Raw genomic sequence first — 20691 nt, 5'->3', positions numbered from 1 at the left:
TTGTTTTGGTCTGAACTATTTATTTTGGGTTTTCATCCTGTGTTTTTATCTCGCAAACCGCCCTGAGATCTTCGGATTGAGGGTGGTATATACATAAAGAAATAATAAATACAGTAACGATAAACGACAGCTTCCGGCCTTCGCCTCACAGCGAAAATGGCTGCCTGAGGTGGCGCCGGCTGCCTCACTCTCCCCAATGGTAGGCCCCTATTCTCTCAATGTAACAAGAGTGAAGGGAGAGGCAAAGCTGAGCAACAATGGCTTCTCCAAGTCACACACCAGGCCTTCCAGAGGAGGCGTTTTGGTTCATTCTCACTTTCAAATTCTTCCTGCCCCAGCTTATGTCTTCTTAGGAAGACCACCTTCCTTCCCCACCCCCAGGCTGCATGTGTTTTGTACAACATGGAGCCATCTTTTGAGAAACGCAGCTTCCCGTTAACGAAACACAAGTTTCTCAACCTCAGGAAGAAGTTTGACACAGCCTGGTGCTATAAACAATGCAGACACCGCCTGGGCTAGTGGGTAGTACATTTAAAACTTTTGACTCCAGATGAAAACTTGTTTTGGTAATCTTAATATTTTTATCCAATTTTTTTTGGATATCCAGGCAGTATCGTATCTTCCTTATGAGATGTACATCCACAGCATTCTGCTTTTGAGGCATTAATTTTATCCTCAATGGAGCCATATAGCAACTTGCTATGGCTTTAATAAGCATTTTCCAATATACAGTGGTACCTCGGATTACATACGTTCAGGTTACATACGCTTCAGGTTATAGACTCCGCTAACCCGGAAGTAGTACCTCGGGTTAAGAACTTTGCTTCAAGATGAGAACAGAAATCGGGCTCCAGCAGCACGGCAGCAGCAGGAGGCCCCATTAGCTAAAGTGGTGCTTCAGGTTAAGAACAGTTTTAGGTTAAGAACGGACCTCTGGAACGAATTAAGTACTTAACCCGAGGTACCACTGTATCAGGGGCATGACCAGAGGCTAATGTGGGCCAAGAAGTGAGTGTCAATTGTAACCTTTGTACAGTCAGGTAGTTCCTGAACACACACCTCCATAAACACCTTCCAGATAAGCAAGAGATATAATAAAAGTTTAAGGACACATTCCAGCCATGTAAAAACATTGATGGAGGGTGTGACACAAGGCCTGAGGAAATGGTGTGCACCTCCATCAAAGTTTTTATATTCTTGTCAGATCAACTGTGTTGATATTATACCTCATATCATTTTTTTCTGTTTTCTCTTTGTTAATAATACTTCTAATCCACTTTCCTTCCTTAACATGATTCCTTCTCGATTTATTTTGGACCCAAAATTTCTCAACTGAAAATATTTGGAGTCTATTACCCGTTTCGTTCAATTACTGCATTTTTTGCTCTATAAGACGCACCAGACCATAAGACACAACTAGTTTTTGGAGGAGGAAAACAAGAAAAAAAATATTCTGAATCTCAGAAGCCAGAACAGCAAGAGGGATTGCTGCACAGCAAAAGCAGTGATTCCTCTTCCTGTTCTGGCTTCTGGGATAGCTGTACAGCCTGCATTTGCTCCATAAGACGCACACACATTTCCCCTTACATTTTAGGAGGGAAAAAGTGAGTCTTATAGAGCAAAAAATACAGTAACTCTTGGTAGGCAGAGACATCATTACCTTGATTCAGTTGTTTTAATGTTGCCATTTCCTAACCATTCCCATTCTTTCCCCCAAATTAATCCACAATACTTCTGCACAAATCCCTTCCCACAGGGTCGCCGTAAGGCTCAATTCCTTTTAAATTTGCATGTTGAAAACAGATTGCACTATAGGATGAGAAGCCCCAGCCACCTCTTTTCCTCTTCTTTCCACCACAAAGATACTTTAGATTCCTGTTAAGGTATTTTCCTAAATCAAACCAATTGGACATTTTCTTAATCGTGTTCTGTTTGAAAGCCAGTGTGCTAAAGCGGTCAGAATGTTGGACTAGGAGCTGGGAGACCAGGGTTCAAATCCCCATTTGGACTCACTGGCTGGCCTTGGGCCGGTCACTGCCTCTCAGCCTAACCTTACAGCATTGTTGTGAGGTTTAAATGAGGAGCAAGGGAGCCACTACCTTGAGCTTATTGGAGAAAAGGTTATAAATGTAATCAATCAATAATACGGTATACGGTACTTAGTAATGCTATTCCCTTTTTTATTATTTCACTAAGTTTGCTTTGCTACTCTCTGTCCATTAGAACATTTATATATCCTTTCCCACTCCATCGATTGCTTTTCTGGCATTTTGAAAGAATCACAGAATTGTAGACTTGGAGGGGTCCATGAGGGTCATCTAGTCCAACCCCCTGCAATGCAGGAATCTTTTGCCCAACCTGGATCTGAACCCACGACCCTGAGATTAACAGCCTCCTGCTCTATTGATTAGAGTTATCCCAGCTTCCTCAATATATACATCTACAGACCCAGGGGATATTTAAATAAGTCTTTCTGGGTTGCCCTTTACCAGTGGATTACAAATTAACTGGAATTCTATGTTCTCATCTACACGTTCACCCTCTTTCCAAATACCTCACTGTGCAGCGTCGGCTGCTTGGCAAGGTTTACCTGCCTTCCTGATGGCCTGTGGGCTTCTCTTACGCGGCCACCTGAAACCTTAACACTGGCCGCTCCATTTTAAGCAACTGCGGATTTTAGCCACAGGAAGGTAGATTTAGGTAAACAAACTCCCTTGCCCGCAAAGCTAAGATGATGCTTGCGAAAATGCCGGGGTGGGAGGAGAGGAAGGACTTCCCCAGAAAGTTTAGGCAGAAATCTAGCCGGAAGGAGCCTGTGCAGTTGCACAATTCTGCCCCCCACAAGGAAAGGGTTGCAGCAAATGGTTGAGTGAGCAAGCCTTGTTTTCGCTTCCTGCTTAGCAACTCGGATCCCCGGCTAGAAAGCGGAACCAAACCTCTGCGCCGGGCTTTGCGCGCCTTTCGCTCCTGCGCTTGCAGAATCCAGGCCCTGCTCTCTCTCTCTCTCTGGCTCCACCCTGCCCACTGGTGCACCTGCTCGCCTCCATCATCTCCCAGCATTTCCATGGTACCCAAGCGCCACCCCGGACTCCATCTCCCGACATGCAAGCGGCAGGCCTGATGCCAGCAGCGCCGGGCCAATGAGGCGCCAGCGGGGCGGGGGCCAAAGCGGAGTCGCCGCGGCTGCTGCCTTTCTCTGCTGCGCCTCTGCTGCGAAGAGCCAGAAGCCTCGCTGCCGGAGCTGAGCGATGGAGCGTCGTCTCAGCGCTGCCCGCGCCGCCTGGTTCTGAGCTCCAGGCCCTGCCCAGACCCTCGCCCGCCCCAGCCCGTTTCCCTGGTGTAAATCCCCATCAATGAGGTTCTTCCGTCTCACCTTCAAGTGCTTTGTGGATTGCTTCTGAGACCGCGCCGAGATCCCCTCCCAAGACCCGGAGCCAGCTTTCCCGACACCCGACACCCGTCTCAGCCTCCTGCCCGCTAGCCCAGTGTGCCAATGGCTCCAGTGCCCACCGAGACCTGCTCAGGTAGGCGCCGGCTTGGCATCGGAAGTAGGGCCGGGGTGCATTCCGAGGTGTGGGGTTTCAGGGAGTCCTCGTTTCTCCCACCTTGCTTCCTGCTGTGGATGGGCTCAGGTAAGTAGCAGCCCGGCGGCGTGCCACCTGCGAAGCATCACTGGCGACCCATCAGTGGCGACCCAGGTGAACAGAGCAGTGCCCCGTCTCGGCTCCGGAGGGAGACTTAGTACAATAGGCTCTGCTTTCAAATGCTGCCATCACCGAGCCTCCTGAGATGGATGGGTTCAAGCAGCTGGGCTGTATCCGCCTTTTGCCCCGCCGGCATCTCTCCCCGCCTTGTGCCAGAAGTACGTCCTGTCTCTGCCAAGGTGTTCCTGCTCATTGCCTCGCTCCTCTCTCTGCCAGGATGCCCTGTGCTTTGCGGCTTTCCGTGCTGTGCCCGGGGCACACACTTTATGTACTTTATGACTCTCTCCCTCGCTCCATTATTTCCCCCTCTCCAGGAGTGGTGGCAGGAGGTTGAATCAGAGTTAGGGGTTCTTTTGAATACAGAACCGGGAGGGCGAGTATTCTAGGGGAACTCGTGTGGAGTCAATGGGCTATGGACTCCGGGTGTGTAGTCTAAAGCAGCAGGTTTTTCAGACCCTGGGTGCACCTTTAACCAAAACGTGCATTTGGAGACCCATTTCTTATTGTTAAATTTATCTTTATACCACATGTTTCTGTGGTGGTGGAGCTGCTGTCCTGTGACCCACCTTTAATCATCAGTGCACTACAGTTGCCATTTGGCACTGAATGCCCACATGTCCGAAGCAGTTATCCCGCTTGCGGACTCCCCATAAGGGGAGTCTGGTTGGCCCCTGGCAAAACAGGGTGCTGGACTAGATGGGCCACTGGCCCTGATCCAGCAGGATTCTTCTTAGGTTCGTGTAGGCTGGTTCTCCAAGACGAGGGCAGCTGGCAAAAAGAAGAACTTGGAGGTTTCTCTGCATCAGCCCCTTATAAGGCAACAACTCAGCTGGAGCAGAAGGTGTGTGTGTGTGTGTGTGTGTGTGTGTGTGTACATTTGTGTGAGAGAAAACAAGACTGTTTTGTGTGCAACCATCAACCTCCAATCACCTCCTCCCTGCCCTCATTCCTTTTTATTGAGAAAGCATGTGCTCTTCGTAGCATTGCCCAAGAGAATGCCCGTGAGTGGTGCCAACTAAGTGGCTGATCTGTACCCAGGCGAGGGAGGGGGGGTAGGCAAAGGGTGTCCGGCAGCATCAGCCCCACAAGTGGGGAGGATTAGCTCCGTCACATGCCAGGGCCTTGGATGCACGTTGGCTGTGGGGGGAGGGAAGCCAGACAACGAGGAAAAGGGGCTTTGTGTCTGGGCTGCTGTTTGCCGCTTTGCTCTGCTCACAACTCTTGTCTCTTCCGGAGGCTTTTTTGTTGTTGTGGCTGTTGAAAACGGGTCATCCCCACCCTCCACCCTGGTTTTGCAGAGGCTGCTCAGCACAAAAGGAAATTTTCAGGGCTTTCCCCAGGGCGAGGTTGTTTTCTTTGAGGAATTTGGGTTGCCCGTTGAGCGGGGCTGGCGACAGCGAGAGTTACAATGGTGCTGGAAAACACCCTTTCCAGTGCAGACCCCCACGTTTCTCCTATGAGCTTTGTCTCTGGCATGGCAATACTTTGCTGGCTAGAAGGAAGGGGAGAGGAGCCGGCGAACTCTCTCTTCGGCTGCGTACACACCACACATTCAAAGCGCAGTCCCCCAAAATCCTGGGAACTGCAGTGGGCCCTGGGAATTATATGCCCAAGAGGTAAACTGCGGTTCCCACAATTGTTTGGGGTGAAATAGTGTGCTTTAAATGTGCTTCGCGTGTATGGAGCGTACGCAGCCTTTATTTCAGTGGCTTCAGAAAGAAGGAAGGGAAAAGGGATCCCACCCACCCCGCAGCTCATTGGGGGTGGGGGAAATGGAAACCACCATGTATGCACTTCAGTGTGTGTGTGTGCATGTGTGCAAACCCATTGTGAGCGTGATTCCTGATGTGCGGGTTCCTGTGACTCCCTCTGCGTGTGTATGAATGTGTGGATTCAGCATCGCTGCCTAGTGGGTGACTCATCACCCTGCATTGTGACGTCGAAACTAGGACTCCAGAATGAGAGAGGGTGGGTTTTTGTGTGTGTTTTCTCTCTCTCCTGCCCCCCCTTTTTTAAAAGGGTTTTGCTCATTATATAAAAGGTAGGCCTGGAAAATTCCTGCCTTCGTTAAGCTGCCCAAGTGTTTCTGAAGTACTTGGCGCTCGAAGAAACGAGAAAGCAGAGATGGGCCTCAAAGAGCAGGCAGTGATGCCAAGCTAGCTCCTTGGCACAGGCAGAGGCATTGATTTTCGACCTGGGAAACGAGTGCCACTCCTGCCCTGGCCAGGCCAGGGAAGCAATAGGCTCCAGAGCAAAGCCATAGCATTAGGGGGAGTCATTTTACCCACTGCTGGAACCCGCAGGAGAAGGTGAGAGCTCTTGTGCCCTGGTCCTGCTTGCGCTTTTCCCACAGGTTGGCCACTGTGACAACTATTAACACTGATTAGAATGCTTGCATCACATATATGAAAAGGATTGGGGCAGGGATTAGGGTGTTGCGCTACCCAGGTGTTGCTGCAGCACCCAGATGTTCTAAGGCAGCAGCTAGAGGCACCAAAATGTCACAAGCTATAGACTTATATGAGACCTCAGAGATTGCCTAGTTCAGCTCTCTCTGCAATACCTGGATGCGGCCACTGTGTCCCTAACAGGTGGGTGTCCAGCCTCTGCTTCATTGCCTCCATCGGAGGAGAGCCCACCCACCTCCCAAGGTGGACTGTTCCATTGTTGAACAGCTTTCGCCAGTTCGTTGCTCCTAACCCTTTTAGCTGAATTCTGCTTCCTGGAAATTAACACTGGTTGGTTCTGGTCCTGCCCTCCGGAGCGACAGAGAGCAAATTCCTCCCAACTTCTGTGGGGCAGCCTTTTAGATATTCGAAGATGGCCATCATGTCTTGTGGAGTCTTCTCTTCTCCAGGTTATAAACTTACCCAACTTTTTTCAGCTGTTCTTCTTTGTTTCCAGGACCCCTTGTGTTTTTCTTGGTCACCCTTTCCACTGATCAATGTCTGTCTTACAAGGTGGCAACCAGAACTGTATTTTAGGCACAGTCGGACCAGTGCAGACTAAGAGTAGAACTATTGCTCCTCGTGATCTGTTAATGCAGCCTATGTGAATGCATTCGCTTTTTACGCCGCTGTATCTCACCGCTGGCTCATGCTTAGCTCACAATAATCTAAGTTGCTTACCGTATTTTTTTGCTCTATAAGACTCACTTTTTCCCTCCTAAAATGTAAGGGGAAATGTGTGTGTGCGTCTTATGGAACGAATGCAGGCTGCGCAGCTATCCCAGAAGCCAGAACAGCAAGAGGGATCGCTGCTTTCGCTGTGCAGCGATCCCTCTTGCTGTTCTGGCTTCTGGGATTTGGAATATTTTTTTTCTTGTTTTCCTCCTCCAAAAACTAGGTGCGTCTTGTGGTCTGGTGCATCTTATAGAGCGAAAAATACGGTAAATCCTTTCCAGCTGCTTTGATACAAAGCTAGGTCTCTCTTCTCAAACCCACCAACCTCACCCAGCCCCAGTCCTGTATTTTTGCTTATTGATTCTTAGTACCTATTTCTATTGAATTTCTATTGCATTTCATCTTGTTGGATTTGGCCCGGCGTTCCAGCCTGTTGAGGTCTTTTTAAGACTTGGTTCTGACTTTTATGGCATTAGCGTCTCTTCCGTGCTTTGTGCCATACCCTGATTTGATAAGCTACTCTTTCGCCCAAGCCGTTTATAAAGATGTTTTAGCAGCACAGGACCTTAAGACAGAGAGCTGTGTGGCACTCCAGACCTTGCTCCAGGCTGATGCAGTGTTATCCATGTGCAACTCGCTGGGTACGGCTGAAGGTTGCTAAGGTATAACTAACCCATAGTAAGTGATCTTGCAAATGACACAGGAAAGGGTGAGCTTCCGTGGATCATTAGGTTTCCTCCCTGAGTATCTCTCCCAGGGTAAAAGCAAGCGCTGCTGTCCATTTGTATAATGAATAAAAACTAGGCAATTTACAGCCTGTGAAGAAAATAACTACTAAACAAGGATAAGCCACAAAAATGTTACAATACTAAATTTTGACCGATGCTCATGTCTTTTTGTTTCTTTGTCATGCGTTACGTACTGTTTTACTGGTATTTGTATGTCAAAAACGAAACAATACATTTCTGGAAAAGAAAAAGTGGAGGAGTACATTATTTCAGATGGCTCCTGAACCTTGCAGGTTCTGTTTCTTGCTGAAATTTTAAGTTTCGAGTCCTGTTGGTGGCAGAGATAAATGTGAAAGTTGGGTGGCAAAAAGTAGGAGACCGGAATTAAGGAGACGCGCTCAAAAGGAGGAAGCTCAGGTTAATTTTCCTTTTCAGCCATCGATTGAGATTGTTCAAAAGCTGGCTTGATCCCCCACACCTACTGATTGATTTGACTAATCCTTTGTTCTTTGCCTCCACAGAGGGCAGTGGGTGCTCAGAGCTGGCTGAGGCAGAGGGTGCCGAGCCGACTGGTGGCACAGCAGAGTCCAGCCATGAAGGGAGAGCCATCACTGCCCCTCTGGTGGTACCCATGGGCCCCGGGAAGCTGCCCGTTCCTGAGCGGGAGACCTGGACCCGGCAGATGGATTTCATCATGTCCTGTGTTGGCTTTGCTGTGGGGCTGGGCAACGTCTGGCGCTTCCCATACCTCTGCTACAAGAATGGAGGAGGTGAGGAGGTGGCCATGGGGGGGGGGGGGAACCAGGTTTGGTGGGTGAGAGCGAGTGTCTAAACCGAGCGCGAGAAGACTCCTCTCTGAAAATGGACACTCTTTTTTGGAGGAAGTAAAGAATTTGAACTTGGAGCTAATCTGGGAAGAGGTAGCTTCTATTGACTTGCAAGGAGCAAAATCATCCTGGTGCCCTATAGTACCCAACCCATTTTTTGTTGTTCCTATGGCCATAACATCAGCTTCCCTATTCTGTGTCCTGTCACATTGTGGGTAGCTTCGTCTGTTCATTTCTTGTTAGCCTGGGTCAATGCAGATGAGAATTTTTTTTTCATCCCAAAGTGGTAGAAGACCACGAGTATACGAATATATGTGGGGTCTGTCGGTAGCAAGTGGCGTATGGGATTTTTTTATTTTTTATTATTAATTTTATTTGTATTCTCCACACACACACACACACACACACACACACAAAACCCGGAAAATAACAATATACAAAACACAAAAACAAGCATACAAAAAACCCAAATCCAAATCTTACAAATTAATAATATAAACACTAAAAAGAAAAACAAACATTCACTTCCACCAATCCCACAGCATCTCCTTTACCTCTCATTGTGTTTTCCTGTTTTCCTTATCATCTCTATCCTAGCATCTAGATATAAATCCCTCTTTCTTATCCTTTCACTTCATAAGGTTATTCCAGACTCAGCCAGATTTCTGTCCTCAAACCTTGGCTTTTAAGGTATTCATTTAGGCACTCCCATTCCTTTTTCACTTCACCATGTGCATTTTTACCATGTGCTTGAACTTGACACAGAAGCAGCATAGAATCATAGAACTGTAGAGTTGGAAGGGACCCTAAGGGTCATCTAGTCCAACCCCCTGCAATGCAGGAATCTCAGCTAAAGCATCCATGACATATGGCTGTCCAACCTCTGCTTAAAATCCTCCAAGTAAGGAGAGCCCACAACCTCCCGAGGGAGACTGCGAGGAGCATGACAACATTTTCTCTGCTGCCTGTGAACATGCTCACAGCCTAACTAGTTCCACGCACCGTTAGCAGTGTGCTAAGTTACCACTTGGTAAATAATCCAGCCAAGTTCTGTTCAGAGTAGACCCGTTTAAATTAATGAACCGAAGTCAGCCACGTCTATTAACTTCAGTGGATCTACTCTGAGTAGGACGAGCATCGGCTGCAGCCCCACCTGCCCAGTCAACATATACCCTCCGATTGTGACTTTTGCAGCTGCAAAATTTTGCACCATCCCTGAAATGTGCCTAATCCCTGACTGTGCATTATTTCTAATTGGGACCTGGTTAAGTAAGTAAAGCTGGAGACAAACAGTTGTTTTTAAGAGGTAAGAAAGTGACTCAGTTGACTTTGTCCCACTGTCAGATCTGGAAACTTTTTTTTTTTTTAAACCCCACTCTACAGAATCCTTTTATCAGAGAAGAAAAAAGTGAGACACATGCATATACTTTTTGAGCAAAACTCTTTCTTTCAAATTGCTTCTAACTCTCCAAGGATTGCCAGGCTCTGGCCCAGGGATGGGAAACCGCTGCCTCTCCAGTTGTTACAGGACTCAAGCAGCCCGGACCAGCATGACCAGTAGTCAAAGCTGATGGGAGCAGTAGTGGTTCCTCTAGCCTGACATCCCTCTTTTTCCTGAGAACCTTAGTTTTCATTCCATGTGGAAATGGAAAACTGGGATAACTCTGCACATGCTCAGAGGCATTGTTCTGCATTGTTGCTCTGCTTCTCTTAGACCCAGTGCTGAAATCAGATTCCTTAGCTGAGCCTTCTGGTTCAGTCCTGGATTCTGAATTGTGGTACTCCTGCTCCTTTCTGCTCTTATTCCTTCATGTGGGACCTTAATGGCTTTCCTTCCACCCTGTACTCATCTCTCATGGCCACTGGGAAAAGCATAACCCACATACCCAGCTGAGGAAGTGTGTGTGCAGCATCACATGATGTTCCGGAGGGTGGGAAGGTGGGGAGAGCGAAGGAGCTGCTGTGGACACTCATTGGCTCATTGACTTCTCAAACCTTAGCCGGGTGGGAAGATTAGTCTCGGTTCAATGAGACCAGATGAGTGAATCTGATTTTGCAAGCGGATTCTGTGCTGCCGAGCTGAACAGTCTGGGATGCTTTTCTTTCAAAGGGTTTTGTAACACAAGAAAGAGGGGGGGAAACACGCTCCATCTCCGGCAGTGTCTGAAAGTATAGCAGGCATCCCTACCCACAGATGCAAAACTGCTATGGAAATCATCAGATGAATCATTCTGTGCCCCTGCTGATTTATTCGATCCACGTAGTGAGCTCCGCAATTCAAACTGGGTTTATGTATAACCTGCATCTAAAATAGCCAATGGGGGGAGTAACATAGAGGAGATAAAATCGAGGCCATGTGACTACAGAACTAGCAGAGTGAAACAAACCACCTTTAAAGGCCACTGGGTCCGTGGATGTTAGCCATGGAGAATTCACTTGAAAACGGAGCAGTATGAATACTGGGTCCCAGGCCTTGTCCATTGGTTTGTGTCCATAGGATTCAGTTTCTAGGACACAGAAGCAGATGCTCAAGAAAGGATTGCTTGCAGTGGATGCCAGGGAATGCCTTCAGTGCTAGAAGGTAAAAGTAAAGGGACCCCTGACTATTAGGTCCAGTCGTGGCTGACTCTGGGGTTGCGGTGCTCATCTTGCTTTATTGGCGGAGGGAGCTGGCGTTCAGCTTCCGGGTCATGTGGCCAGCATGACTAAGCCGCTTCTGGCGAACCAGAGCAGCACACGGAAACGCCGTTTACCTTCCCGCCGGAGTGGTACCTATTTATCTACTTGCACTTTGAGGTGCTTTAGAACTGCTAGGTTGGCAGGAGCAGGGACCGAGCAACAGGAGCTCACCCCGTCGTGGGGATTCGAACCGCTGACCTTCTGATCGGCAAGTCCTAGGCTCTATGGTTTAACCCACAGCACCACCCACGTCCCTTTCAGTGCTAGAAGCTCACATGCAAACAGGACTCCTCCTGTCAACCTGTTTGTTGAGCATTCATCCTGGTTTTGCTTGCACACAGCTTACCTGGAGGTGGTTAGATGATGTCTTGTCCTTACTGAGACTTTGTTCTGGTGGGTTGATTGATTTGAAGTATTTGTAACACGCTCTTCGTTGAATATTTTCAATCCCAGAGCAGGGAAGAAGCAAAAAACAACAAGTAAGGATGTACAGTGGGGGAAATAACAATATACAAAATTACATATTTTTAAGAATTCTTGACATTGTTTTTAGAATGGGTAAAGCAGGTTTTACTGTTTTTAGAGTTTCTTTGTTTTCAGAACCTGAGTTTGTGTGTCTTGTATGCTGCTTTTGATGGCTTTGTGCTATGAAACTGAGCCTCACTTAGCTTGAGGACAGGGAATCTACTTTGCCTGCAGAAGGTCTCAGATTCAATCTTTTGTGTATCCTTGTAGGACATTTTCCTTTTGTCTGGAATGCTGGAGAACTGCTGCAAATTAGTACTGACAGTGCTGGGCTAGAGAGGTTAGATAGATGCTCCTAAATGTACAAGAACCCATTGCAGAAGTAAACAGGAGCTAGGGATCAACATCCCCACCCCACCCTGTATAGCAGGTTGGTGAACAACAAGGGAGAGAAAGCCATGATTCCTGCACTACAGGGGTTGGACTAGATGACCCTTGGGGTCCCTCCCAACCCTGTAATTCTATGAAAATGGGGAAAACTCTCAGGATCTGACTCCTTTGGGTCCACATTTCTCCTAGCATCCGTATGAAACTGCTCAGCCAGACCAGCTACTTTTTATTTAATTTATTCATTTAATTGGGTTGTTTCCCTTCACTGTTCTGTACAATTTATACTCAAACCAGCTCACCAAAAATAAACCCTCTAAAAATATCTTAACAATGAGATGATTTAAAAGCAGGGGTAGGGGTGAGGGAATGGCACAGTTTATGTGCAATTAAGATGACAGCAGCACAGAGCGAAAGATTCAAAACAGAGCAGAAGACTAACCATGGCTACTCGGAAGGAGGCTTACTCCTAGATAAGTGGGGTTAGGAGTATAGTCCTCTAAGCGGGCATCAAACACACACAAAAAGAGAGTGGGGATGACAGAAGTCTCCTGGGAGGGGTTTCCAGAGTTTTAAGGGGTCACCACCAAAAAGGCCCCGTCTCTCATACCCCTCTGCAGTGCTTCTTACAGCAACAGGGCTGACTCCCGATTTCTGCACAGGTGTGTTCCTGATTCCGTATCTACTAATCGTCTTTGTCGGGGGGATCCCCGTCTTCTTCCTGGAGGTGGCCCTTGGGCAGTTTATGAAGCAAGGTGGGATCTCTGCCTGGAACATCGCCCCACTCTTCAAAGGTAAAAAGGCTTGGAATGTGAACCGCATAATAAGCAGGCTATGCTTAGGAGCCACTTAGGAGTTGCTGCCAGGGAAAAGGCATATTCTCAGGGCCGGCTTTAGGCTTTTGAGTGCACTAGGCCCAAGAGATACCTGCAGTGTGCCTACCTCCTTGCTTCTGGGCCCATTCCATACAGCCCTGCAGAGGGAGAGCCCATGGGGAGCAGTGGGGCCCCTTAAAGTGGTGTGGCCTCTGCAGGGGCCCAACACTGGCCTTAGGTAGCTCAAGAGAGTTTCCTAGCAGAGCAGAGGTTTTTCTGTGCTCAGTGGGTCCCCAATGTGACATAGAGGCGTATTAGGGGTTCAGTAACAATAGACATGTTTGCTTGAAATAATGTCGTCCTTCCTGACCAACTTACTTCCTCCCCCAAAAACATTCAGATTTAGGAAAACGTCAAGGGCTCTAAGAATGTGCTCTAATGTAACCTGGGGCAGGGCTTGAATTATATAGGGGCTGGGTGGGAGGCTGCCCCCTTTTGTGGCTGCCCACCCCTCAGCCAGGCCCATGCAGACTGTGGGGCGCCTCTTGCTTCGGGCCTTAGAGGGCTAAGCTGGCCGGGGGACTCCGGCAGGGACCAGCTGCTTTTTTGAGTTTATAACAAGACTCCCAGACAAGCTCCTGTCTTTCAAAGGTTATGAGGCAGTTACAATTTGCAGGGGGAGTCTGTGAAGTGTGGATTTCGGCAAGCCTTCCTGTGCGTCATTTGAGCCCTGCTGAGCCGCTCAAACAAGGCTTGCCCTTCAGGGAAGAAGACCCCACATCGACTTGTCTGCCAAGGAACCTTGCACGGGGATTCCATGGTGGATGCCTGGCTGGGGCTGGGGGCTCGTTGGTTCAATGTGGAAACTCCTCCCTGGAAGGCCTGGCAACCATTTCAACAGACCAAGGATAAGGAAACATCAGTGGCGCTCCAAATGTTGCACTGCACTTCTCTCCAACTCTGAACATGGGCCGTCGGCTAGCTGGGGCCGATGGGGGCTGGAGTGCAACCAGAATACCTCTGTCCTTGCTGTAGAACAGCGGTTCTCAACCTGTGGGTCCCCAGATGTTGTTCGACTACAACTCCCATCATCCCTAGCTAACAAGGCCAGAGCTCAGGGATGATGGGAGTTGTAGTCCAACAACATCTGGGGACCCACAGGTTGAGAACCACTGCTGTAGAAGAACTAGCACAGCCCTGAAAAGGAGCAGCAGAGAGGGCTCCCTGAGGCCCTTTTTACTAAGTAACTGCTTGGAAGATGAGGACATGGACTCCTCCCTTTGAGTTAATGGAGAGCGTGGGGTGGGTGGGGGCTGCGCATGTAGACACAGGACTGAGTCTGCCTGTGAGTGGAGAATCCCCTTTCGCTACCACCAATTTTGTCAATTCTCAATACTAGCCACCAGCGATTCCCCACCCCTCCAACGTTGCATTATTATTATTATTATTATTATTATTATTATTATTATTATTTTATTATTATTATTATTATTATTTTAAATTTTATTTATACCCCGCCCTCCCCAGCCAAGACCGGGCTCAGGGCGGCTAACACCAAATATAAAAACAATTGATTGAAATACAGCTTAAAAAACAAGATTAAAATGCAACGTTAAAATGCAGCCTCATTTCAGTGGAAACTCAATCAAAAACTTCTTTGGGGGATGAAAACGTCAAGTCTTCACCAAGGCTAACTATCCAGACTGGGCCTACAGAGCTGGGCCTACACCAGCAAGCGAGGCAGCTTGCCAGGCATATAGATAATAATAATAATAATAATAATAATAATAATAATAATTTTTATTTATACCCCGCCCTCCCCAGCCAAGGCCAGGCTCAGAGCAGCTTACATGCAATATTAAAAACAAGTTGGATGATTACAACTTAAAAACAAAATTAAAATACAACATTAAAATATTGAAACATTAAAATATTAAAATGTAGCCTCATCGCAGTGGCGTAGCGGGGGTTGTCAGCACCCGGGGCAAGGCAAGTAATTTGCGCCCCTGCCAGGTAGGGGCAGAGAGCTGCGAGTGCGAGTGCCCCCCCCAGATGTTGCGCCCGGTGCGGCCGGGCCCCCCTGCACCCCCCACGCTACGCCACTGCCTCATCGCAGGAGGAGAAGGAAAGGAAAAAAGAAAGAGAGGAAGGGAATCAAATTGGCTCCAAGCCAAAGGCCAGGCAGAACAACTCTGTCTTTCAGGCCCTGCAGAAAGAAATCAGATCCTGCAGGGCCCTGGTCTCATGAGGCAGAGCGTTCCACCAGGCCAGAGTTGAAAAGGCCCTGGCTCTGGTGGAAGCTAATCTGACTTCCTTAGGGCCCGGGACCACTAGGGTGTTGCTATTTATGGACCTTGAGGCTCTCCGTGGGGCATATAGGTATAAGGCTACACTACCACACCGGATTGGGGGCGGGAGACGGACATGGCAGATGAGGCGAAAGGGCTGGCAGCAACGGCTGTGCAGTCGGTAAATGCGTTTTGGCGCATGGCCTGAAACGCCTCATATCCAGCCCTCTACGTACATTAGCAGTCAGGGTAACGTGGGGCTACCGCAGGGCTGTGAGGATTCTGCCGACACGTTGAATAATGTATTGGATGAAGAATTCAGAGCAAGTTTTAAAGCCCTTAAGGTTATTTCAGGACGTGGTGCCGGGAAGCTTGAAAGCGTGTGGGCCATGTCTCTTGTGATAGCTCAGAATTTGGACTGGGGGCTGAATGAGGAGCCGGGCCTTTGACAGAGTCTTGGCCTTCTGCTTCTTTGCAGAATAAAGTGTTCAGATAAGGTAAACGGATGCTTTGTTTGTATATGAAGACACTCCTCTTTGTCCTGGCTTTTGACACATGAGATTGTTGGCTATTTGCAGATTAGTTGCACTGCAGAAAGCTTGCTGGGGAGACCACATATTCAAGAAACGCAAAAGAACTTTAGCTCGGTTGTAATAACCAAAACAAAAACTCCTTCTACATTAATTATATCAAGAAGCATGACCCATTCACCAACCCAACAACCAGGGTACTGAGAGAGCTAGGTGCTGCTCTTTATATACTATACCCAACAGCTTAATTAACATAATTTAACAGCACTTTCTATACTGCTTCACAGCTGTAAAACCAGGTCATGTTATTTGCTCTGGCTCTTAAAGAAATACACATCTTGTGGAACAATAATGAACCTTCAAATTTAAAGAGACCATTCAACAGAGATAATTTATTTTCGGGACCTACCTTATTTCTGTGAGCGACAGAAAGTTGCTTTAAACTGTTTTTAAAAGTTGTGTTTTAATTGTAGTAACACCCTGGGACCTTAGTGCGAAAGGCAGGCAATGAATAATAGCAACAACAACATGTAGGCTATACAGTTGAGCTTCCCAGGGTGCAGAATCAAGGTTTCCCTGGCACAGATTCCCCGCTCTGCTCCCCAGTAGAGTCTATGCTGCCTTCGCTATCAGCTGTGCAGCTCAGACAGAAAGTTGCCATGGAAGAAGGAGATGGAGTTGGGCAGGGCTTAGGCCCAGTCTGCGCATGCAGCACAGTGAGGTTGTGGGATGTTGGAAGTGCCAGACTGTAGCTCAGTGGCATCCAAAAGGTGCCAGGTCCAATCCCTGACGTATCCAAGTCTGATACCTGGGGATGTGGCCTGCCTGAAATTCGGGAGAGCAGCTGCCAGTCAGTGTGGACAGTACTGAGGTAGATGGACCAACGATCTGAATTTGGTGCAAGGCAGCTTTCAATGGATCTCAGGCTGCCAGTGAGGGGCCACCCCACTTCCTTATTTATTTTTTTTAAAAAAACAAAAAAACCAGGAGATGGAAAACAGTGCTTATTTTCTATTTGCAGGGAGGTCTTCCCTTTCCTTTCACGTAAGGGAGCATTCAAGATATGATCTCTCACCTGGAAGGTAAAGTGGTACATTCTGCTCTACCAGGCTGGGACTCTACCACTTCATTCTCACTGCATGCCCAAGCCAGGCCTTGGTGGGAATTGAACATGCTGCCCTTCCCTCAGGAAGAACCGCATGCCTCCTCCCCTTTCCCCTGAGCCGGCCTCTGACCATCTCGTTTCTCCCTAGGCCTGGGCCTGGCCTCTATGGTCATTGTCTTCTTCTGCAACTCTTACTACATCATGATCCTCGTCTGGGGCCTTTTCTACCTGGTGCACTCGCTGACGGAAACCCTGCCCTGGGCCACCTGCGGCCACTCCTGGAACACCCCCCAGTGCACGGAGCTCTTTGGCCTGGGCGGCTGCGACAATAACAGCACCGCCACCAACAGCAGCACTGCCAGAAACTGCAGCAACCTGGCTGACCAGCGTTCGCCCATCATAGAGTTCTGGGAGTGAGTGGGTGCTAGTTCCCTAGAGTGTTATCTCGATGTCGGTTTCTTGGGGGGCGATGCGGTGTGGGGCCTGCAGGAAAGGTTCCTGAATTCACAGGGTCAGGTGGGGAAGAATAAGGGGAGACCGGAAAGTGAGGGAGAGGAATGGTGCAGACAAGAAGGGGGTCCTACACATTTTGGCGCCTGAGGCGGAAAATTCAAAGGGTGCTTTCCATGGTGATAAAAAAAAGACAGTATATAATTTATATACATTGATTATTTACTAATATTGTTTATTCATCACCTTCCGCACACGTTTCAAGGTGATGTACAAAATATAATTAAAAACAGCTTTAAAAATACAGTGGTACCTTGGGTTACATACGCTTCAGGTTACAGACTCCGCTAACCCAGAAATAGTGCTTCAGGTTAAGAACTTTGCTTCGGGATGAGAACAGAAATTGTGCTCCAGCGGCACGGTGGCAGCAGGAGGTCCCATTAGCTAAACCTGGTGCTTCAGGTTAAGAACAGTTTCAGGTTAAGTACAGACCTCTGGAACGAATTAAGTACTTAACCTGAGGTACCACTTTAGCCCAGAAAATAACAGCAGGTAAATATATGAAGCCGCTGGGAGAGATCATCAGGGGGTTTGGACTGGGTGTTCATCAGTACGCAGATGACACCCAGCTCTACCTCTCCTTTAAATCAGAACCAGTGAGGGCGGTGAAGGTCCTGTGTGAGTGCCTGGAGGCGGTTGGAGGATGGATGGCGGCTAACAGACTGAGGTTGAATCCTGACAAGACAGAAGTACTGTTTTTGGGGGACAGGGAGCGGGTTGGTGTGGGGGATTCCCTGGTCTTGAATGGGGTAACTGTGCCCCTAAAGGAGCAGGTGCGTAGCCTGGGAGTCATTTTGGACTCACAGCTGTCCATGGAGGCGCAGGTTAACTCTGTGTCCAGGGCAGCTGTCTACCAGCTCCACCTGGTACGCAGGCTAAGACCCTACCTGCCCGCGAACTGTCTCGCCAGAGTGGTGCATGCTCTAGTTATCTCACGCTTGGACTACTGCAACGCGCTCTACGTGGGGCTACCTTTGAAGGTGACCCGGAAACTGCAATTAATCCAGAATGCGGCAGCTAGACTGGTGACTGGGAGTGGCCGCCGGGACCATATAACACCGGTTCTGAGAGACCTGCATTGGCTCCCAGTACGTTTCCGAGCACGATTCAAAGTGTTGGTGCTGACCTTTAAAGCCCTAAACGGCCTCGGTCCTGTATACCTGAAGGAGCGTCTCCACCCCCATCATTCAGCCCGGACACTGAGATCCAGCGCCGAGGGCCTTCTGGCGGTTCCCTCATTGCGAGAAGTGAGGCTACAGGGAACCAGACAGAGGGCCTTCTCGGTAGTGGCGCCCGCCCTGTGGAACGCCCTCCCATTAGATGTCAAAGAGATAAATAATTACCTGATATTCAGAAGACATCTTAAGGCAGCCCTGTTCAGGGAAGTTTTTAATATGTAACGCTGTACTGTTTTTAACACTGATTGGGAGCCGCCCAGAGTGGCTGGGGAAACTCAGCCAGATGGGCGGGGTATAAATAATAAATTATTATTATTATTATTATTATTAAAAACAACACAAAGAAGACACCCATTGCGGGGCCCCTTTTTAAAATATTATATCAATTATATTTACAAAAATTATTGACTATTTGCTGCCTTTTAATGGTGCCCGAAATCTGTCATCTGAAGTGAGGTGCTTCATTTAGTTAGTTGTTTAAATCATTTATAACTCACTTAATATTTTGAATATTTCTAAATGGTACAGTGCTAGATAAGGACAGGGGCAAATGGTTTTTCTTCTTGTCCGCCTCCTGCTCAAGCTGCCGCCCCTGCTAATTCCCCTCTCCACTTCCTCTCCCACCTCTTAGGAACAAGGTGCTGCGGATTTCGGGGGATCTGGGTGAACCGGGAGAGCTCAGCTGGCAGCTGATCCTCTGCCTGCTCACGACTTGGGTCATTGTCTATTTCTGCATCTGGAAGGGGGTCAAGTCAACTGGGAAGGTAACGGGTCTTCCTTTAAAAGTGTGTGTGCATGTTACTGTGGGGGAAGCTTATGAGGAAGTATAACAAAGTTGGTTATGGCACCAGGGCAGGACACTATGCTCATCAGGACAGCCCCCCAAATGTAGCAGGGCTGCCATAACACATTTTGAAGCAAACAATTCACAATACCACCTAAAGCAGCCTCAGGTGGGGAGCCTCAGGCACCTGGGGGGGGGGGGCTGGCATATCAATCTGACCATCCAGGCATCTCAATCTGACCATCAAGACTCACCAGCCATGCAGTCTGCCCTCTGTGAGTGCTTTTGGCTGCCTGGATTATGCCCTTGAATAGTGCTAATGCCTCTTTGGGGTTTTTTAAAAAATAAGATTTCATTACAGTTTTTTCATTATACAATAAGATAAAAGAAAATAATCTCAATAAAAACAAAAACAGAGAAAGAGAAAATAAAACACCAAAGGAAAACCAAAAAAATAAAAGGGGGAAAGACTTCCAATTTTCCATCTGTCAGTTACATAAAAGAAATTATTCAAAATACTTTTTGGAGCTGGCCGACCTGACCGGAAGAATCCGCGAACAGAAAGAGGAGGAGTACCAAGAAATTTAAGGAGTATTTAGTTAAATATTCTAAGATAACATAAGTAGAACTATTTGTAAGTACCAAATTGGCCTAGGAGTTAAATATGTTAAATTGCATAACACTATGGATAGAAGTGAAAAAGAAAAGAAAGAAAGATGTTAATTGACTAAGTTAATTTTATTTGAAAATAGTATTGGAAAACTGCTACAATGAGTTACATGGAAATTCAGCTAGGGGGATTTGAGGAAGTAATCTAACAACGAAATCAAAAGTGGGATTATAATAGCTAGGATAAATGTTTGTTTGTTTGTCTTTTTAATATTGTAATGTTTTTCTTTTATGTTTCCTATAAATTTGGAAAACCAATAAAAAAATTTTTGGGGAAAAAAGAAATTCTTCAAAATATCCACTCTAGAATGACATCCAGCAATTCTACTTTCTGTTAGGTAATATTTTCCCAATCTTCCCAGCCAAATGTCTCAGACTAATCCATTTTCCTTTTACACAAAAAAGTCCAAAAGCGCTTCTCTATTTATTAATAATTTCAGCAATAGCTTTTCCCTAACCAAAACCTATCAACTTTGTCTCCAATAATTTCAACTACCATTCCTCCATATTAAGCAATAATATGAAGAAAACGCCTCTTGTTTGATGGATGAAGAGATGGGTGCGTCTGACTTTTGCGGTGCTGCCATGTAGCCTGGCATGTGTGCAGCTGTTGCCCCGCCCACTATTCCCTCAGGCTCCACCCACCACTGGCATGTGGCCCCCTAAAGGTTCCCCATGAGGCCATGTGGTCCTCAAGCTGAAAAAGGTTCCCCCACCTTTTAAATAGACCCTTTCTCTCCCTAACCCATAATAAGCCTAAAGCCTAAAATTACATTAACTGCTCCACTGATAACAAGTGTATATTGGCAATAACAACACACAGGGAGCGCATTACGGTCACTAATGATGGATCCATCGGCATCTTAATGCTGAAATTTGTTATTTGTAGTTCAGAAACTG

General features: G+C 47.5%; 1 protein-coding gene across 3 annotated transcripts in view; it reads left to right on the top strand.

The window, feature by feature from the left end:
* Positions 1–3177: 3177 nt before the first annotated feature.
* LOC114591918 (sodium- and chloride-dependent creatine transporter 1-like) overlaps positions 3178–20691 on the top strand; it is a 33851-nt gene continuing 16337 nt past the window's right edge. The window contains exons 1-5 of one of the 3 annotated variants that reach the window (XM_028719662.2): positions 3178–3524; positions 8076–8324; positions 12575–12706; positions 16799–17063; positions 18970–19102. In XM_028719662.2, coding sequence (XP_028575495.1) covers positions 3494–3524; positions 8076–8324; positions 12575–12706; positions 16799–17063; positions 18970–19102 — 810 coding nt within the window. In that variant the 5' untranslated portion in view covers positions 3178–3493. Of the gene's footprint in view, positions 3525–5647; positions 5673–6509; positions 6562–8075; positions 8325–12574; positions 12707–16798; positions 17064–18969; positions 19103–20691 lie in introns of those variants that run through there. The other 2 variants (XM_028719664.2, XM_028719661.2) reach the window with 2 other exon arrangements.

The sequence above is a fragment of the Podarcis muralis genome, chromosome 2 (genome assembly GCF_964188315.1).
Source record: "Podarcis muralis chromosome 2, rPodMur119.hap1.1, whole genome shotgun sequence".
NCBI lineage: Eukaryota > Metazoa > Chordata > Lepidosauria > Squamata > Lacertidae > Podarcis > Podarcis muralis.
The sequence above is the reverse complement of the archived record's forward strand: the minus strand, read 5'-3'. Positions and strand labels throughout refer to the sequence as shown.